Below are 5,116 nucleotides of genomic sequence, written 5' to 3'. Positions count from 1 at the left end.
CAAACATATATATACACATATAACACATATATATATAGACGTACATATACATATACATATATATATGTACATATATATACATATATACATACTGTATATATAGGCCTATATATAAATATATATGTATATATACCGTATAATATATATATATATATATACATATATGTAATAATAATTAATATATTAATTATTTTGAATTTCATTTATGTTAAGCTAAAAACATAGCTTAACATAAATGAAATTCGAAATAATTACTACAATTAAGCTAAATCAATTAATATATTAGCTGTCCAACATATTGTCGTCGGCATGTTTTAATCATCATTATGTAGTTTTGAGTTTCACTTTACAGAATTTCGAATTTCATGGGGGAAAAATGTCCTATACACGCTTTTATAGTAGCAAATGTTTTGGGGCTATACGATTTTTTACTGTAGGGCCTGAGTACTGGTACTAAGTAACGTATACACTGACGAGAAGATTTTGATCAAATTGCTCCCTCTAGAGTTTATAGACTTTCTCCGACGATCTTTGCTAGTATTATCGTCAACTTTCAATATTAAAACAACACAGAGAGTAGGCGTCCGTATGCCTATGGTAAGTTTGATATAATCATCAATCGTCTTTAAATGAATGTTTTCTTCAAAAATATATCTACATAATCATAGTTAAAACATGTTTAATTGGCTAGGTCTAGCCCAGGTAGCATAATAGTAGTAGTAGGCATGTTGTCTGATGTATAGACGACAAGGCCTAGCTAAAAAAGGCCTTAATTTTATGTGGGTAGGCCCAAGCATAGGCCTAGTACTCATCTACACGGGATAGGCCCTAGGATAGGTCGGACGTAGGCCTACTAATGGTATTGCTACCTAGGCCTAGGCTGTCGGCTACGCGATGGATGATAGGTGGTCCTAGACCAGACAAAGTAGCATATTCAATTTGAAGAACAGGGGCGGATTGCTATAAGCGGTCTTTAGACTGTCTTTGGTTAGCTGGCTAGGCCCTGTATAATCGTGACGTCACTATACTGGGGCTGATTGCTACACTATAAGTGGTCTTTAGACTGTCTTAACGGTTAGCCGGCTATAATCATGACGTCACTACTGTTCTATGATTATAGACCATTGCTATACCGCGGTCTAACCAGTTAGCCATCTTAAATTTTAAAGCCTACTCGGAGGAGGCTTCAAACGGTCTTAAATCATTTTCATCATGCCGTTCTGCTGCTTAATTCAACAGTGCAATAATTAATGGCAAAACCAAGGCCTAGATTGTCAAAGTCGGACAATCGAACGACGAATACTCCGCACACTCAAAAGTGTGCGGAGTATTTCTAAAAATAGGTCTACTGCGTTTATTTACATTCATTTCGATACATTTGCGTACGTTGAGCATGCATGACGTCGCCCTCAATCTTACATTACCAGGGAGTGCTTATTTGCTTTTCAATACTCAAAGCGGTCTTAGGGAAGACTGTTTTATAGCAATGGTCTTACGGGAATGACTTTAGTAAGACCGTCTAAGTGATAAAGCCAGCTTTATTTGAGGAGTTAAGACTACCAGTTAAGACCGTTTTATAGCAATCCGCCTCTGCTGATTAATTCAACAGTGCAATGGCAAGACCTAGGCCTAGATCATCAAATTAGGAAAATTGAATGATGACTATTCCGCAATCTTCTCAGCGTCTGTAAAAATAGGTGTACATTCATTCATTTCGATACATTTGCGTGCGTCAAGCATGCATGATGTCACCTTCAATCTAAGGTTACCAGGGAGTGCTTGTTTGCGTTTCAATACTCAAAACGGTCTTAGGGAAGACAATGCGACCATACCAACCTACGGTCGTATCTGACCGGAAGTAGGACCTAGCGACCAGTACCGCTATATTTTTCCCCTAGCAGGCCTAGGCCTAGACTAGGTCTAGTAGATTTGCTTGTTAATGTTAATTTTAGTGTCGGTGATGATTGGAATAATACAGGTCCCCCTCCAATCTAAGATCACTTTTGGGACTTGGGTTTTCATGTTCTTTAGCAGCTTCGGTCTCTAATAAAAAGATGACATTAGGCCTAAATGTCTATTGTTTATATGGGACCACAGAAAAGTGGTCTTTATTTAATTGGAGGTGGTCTTTAATTAGAGGGAGACCAATCCAAGTAAACTTTTTTGAACGTCGTGCTCTATTGTCAATGCCATTACTGGGGTGGCATTTCCGAAGTGGAAAGATGTCTGAATATACACACACAAATGTACATAACTTTGATAAATTTTTTAGTTTGAAGACTGTGGCATTATTCAGCTGCAAAATAAAAAGCCGGATTTCTCAATGGTCTAGGTGTAGGGACTCCCCATTAATGGCATCGACAACAGAGGGCGCCATTCTAAAGGTAAATGTAAAGGTAGGAAAATAACCCATAACGTCACTGTGCTGAATTGCGTATGGGCGTGGTCCGTGACTACCTAGCAGCCGTAAAGAGGTGCTTCTTGGTAGATACATGTTTACATCATTCCACAACGACAGGGGGTGAAATGAACCATAACATCTGGGTAATCCCCTACTCTTCTGAAAGATGCAACAGGTTCTTTAAAGTGCACATGAGCCAGATGTATACACTAGACCTCCATTTTAGGTCCTTATCCGAGAAGACTTGGTTCTACCAACCGAACCATGGGCGAGGAGCGGCTGGAACCAGCGCCGATGTTAAGGCTGCAGCTAGCGGCACCCCTGCCTTACCGCTCGGCCTCTCGACTCAACAATTTCAAATATCCAGGGCCCAAATATGCACATCAAGTTAGGTCAACACAAAGATAGTACTTTACTATTGAAGTCAACATCTATAGAGCTCAGAAACATTTTTCTAGGGTAATTTTCATCTAATTGGAAGTGAATTTTAAATATTTTGGCGGATCATCCTAGTATAGAAGAGAAAGAGAGTAAAGTAATGAATGGGCGTCGAAGGCCCATGACTATACCTCCCATGGAGTATTTTGAGGCCACATGGTTTGCAGATTCTAAGGCCCTGAGCTTAAATACTGTACCTAGTGTTATGCCACTGAAATAATGAGTTCAACCCTGAGCCTAAATTTAGAAAGCCAATGGCTCTGACAACATTTGCTTGCTATGTTGATAGATTATACCCAACATCAGTATTCTACTAATTTGTCTTTTGACTTCAGAGATGGCATCCAGAGGAGTTGTGTCTGGGAATGTAGCTGGAGGTGGACGAAGGCGTAGACGACGTGACAGAGGGAAGGTTTGTTAACATTATTTATATTTCTGTAGTGTTATCAGATACTTTTACTGTATTCTTATACCCAATTCACACGTAGGCAGGTAGAGGCGCCAGTGGGGGACAGGGAGGGCATTTGCTCCACGTTGGGCACTACTGAACCCCCCCCATCATCCAATGCCACGCCAAAGTTGTCCGATCAAAAATTTTAAAAAATTATAATTTCTCATCCGGATAATGTTATTTTGATTGCCAATCCCGAGTTTTGTAGTATAAAAGCACAATTTGGACCATACTAAGCTGGATAACAACTTTCCCTGTGAAACCCAACTAGGGATTTTTTATTCCGGGGGTAGGACTGAGGTTCTAATTGGTCCCCTGGTTCAGATCCCCCATCTGACATGTCGTACAACTTGTCTTCAAATTTCGGAAGCCACCGCTGACGTAGACAAATTTGAAAATGTAAAAGTTTTAAATATATTCTCCCGAGGTATTAGTACAGATAAAATCATTTTCACATGCAACCATATGATGTAATATCTATATGATGAGGATTCTTCTCATCATGAGTCGAAGGTTGTCCCTGATCAAATACAGTACCTATTACATTCCTATTTTTACTCAAAACTATGTCCAGAGCTTGGTATAATAATTATTCAATAAAAACCTGTGATAGGTCTACCTTTCCCTCTCTGGGACCTACTGCAGTATGCAGCTCTGTAATGTGCCTGCTTGTGAATAAGCACAGCTTTTACTTTAGGTAAGTTCCATATTTTAGACTATGCTTTATCTGGTTAGTGGAACAATTACGCTATCAGTAACTTTTTGTTGTAGGCTCAAGAAGGTACCCGGGATGTGGAAGTATCTGAAGGTGGTGTACATAGTGGAGGCTCATCACAGACTGGTATGGGCATTGGTTTTGGTACTAAGCAAAAGCCTATACAATTCCTAACAAAACCAGGAAATGGCAAGGTAAAAAAATTGATTTTAATGTTAAAAAAGATATTAAAATCTGATTGAATAGCCCATTCTCTTCTTTAGAAAAACTTCATTTTCTTTTTGAATCTCTAGATGATTAAAAAAAAAAAAAAACAACCTGGGAGACATTCAAAGGCATGTTTTTTTGTCGGTCTAATAATTTTGGAAAAACGTTTGGTTCAAGAAGGAAACAAATTTATTTACATTTTTTCATAGATGAAAGAAAACCTGGAATCATCTACTCTACCTGATCCAAAACCAACACCTACTATCATTATTAAACCACGAGAAAGAGACACAGGCCAACAAAATGAACCAAGCAGAAGGATAAGTACAAGCACAACCAATGGTGCTATGAAACCGATTGTATATGGAACACCGCCCTCAATGGATATGGTTCGGGTACTAGGTGCCACTGGATCAACCCACCCACCTGGAATTGCCAGTCATAGGGCAACAAATACATCTGTCAACATAGCCATAGAAGGTGAGATAGAAACAGCCTTTAGATTCAATATTGTCAGTTACTCAGCAGTTGCAGGTAATATCTCTCTGGTTTTACTTTCAGAGGATTACACAGAATAAAATAATATGTATACTTTATGTAATTATAAAAAATATGTGCCCAGTGGGAGCGTGCTTCTACTGTTTGACATTTTTTTTTTTCGCTACTTTTTAGTTACTATGCAAATGCAATAGGAACTATTGTAATCACTCTTGCTATTTCCTATGTTTTTTATTGTGTGTAGTGTGTGAGTGTGTGTGTAGACATTTACGCAAATGCGCATGCGTCAAAGAAAAGTTTTCCGACATTTTGTTTTACATCGCGATGCAAAGATCGATGTGAAGTTTCTGCAGAGTTCAGTCAGGGCTCACGCTAACCGACCGGAATGTCGGCATGGATGAAACTA

General features: G+C 38.8%; 1 protein-coding gene across 1 annotated transcript in view; it reads left to right on the top strand.

The window, feature by feature from the left end:
- The first annotated feature begins 463 nt into the window (after window positions 1-463).
- Window positions 464-5,116, top strand: part of LOC117103700 (protein SMG9-like) — a 12,811-nt gene continuing 8,158 nt past the window's right edge. Inside the window, exons 1-4 of the mRNA XM_033244306.1 lie at window positions 464-597; window positions 3,175-3,251; window positions 4,062-4,199; window positions 4,422-4,692. Of these exons, the coding sequence (XP_033100197.1) occupies window positions 3,177-3,251; window positions 4,062-4,199; window positions 4,422-4,692 (484 nt within the window). The 5' untranslated portion in view covers window positions 464-597; window positions 3,175-3,176. The remainder of the gene's footprint in view (window positions 598-3,174; window positions 3,252-4,061; window positions 4,200-4,421; window positions 4,693-5,116) is intronic.

The sequence above is a fragment of the Anneissia japonica genome, unplaced genomic scaffold (assembly GCF_011630105.1).
Source record: "Anneissia japonica isolate Jap-2015-1 unplaced genomic scaffold, ASM1163010v1 scaffold288058_len748972_cov163, whole genome shotgun sequence".
Classification (NCBI taxonomy): Eukaryota; Metazoa; Echinodermata; class Crinoidea; order Comatulida; family Comatulidae; genus Anneissia; species Anneissia japonica.
The sequence above is the reverse complement of the archived record's forward strand: the minus strand, read 5'-3'. Positions and strand labels throughout refer to the sequence as shown.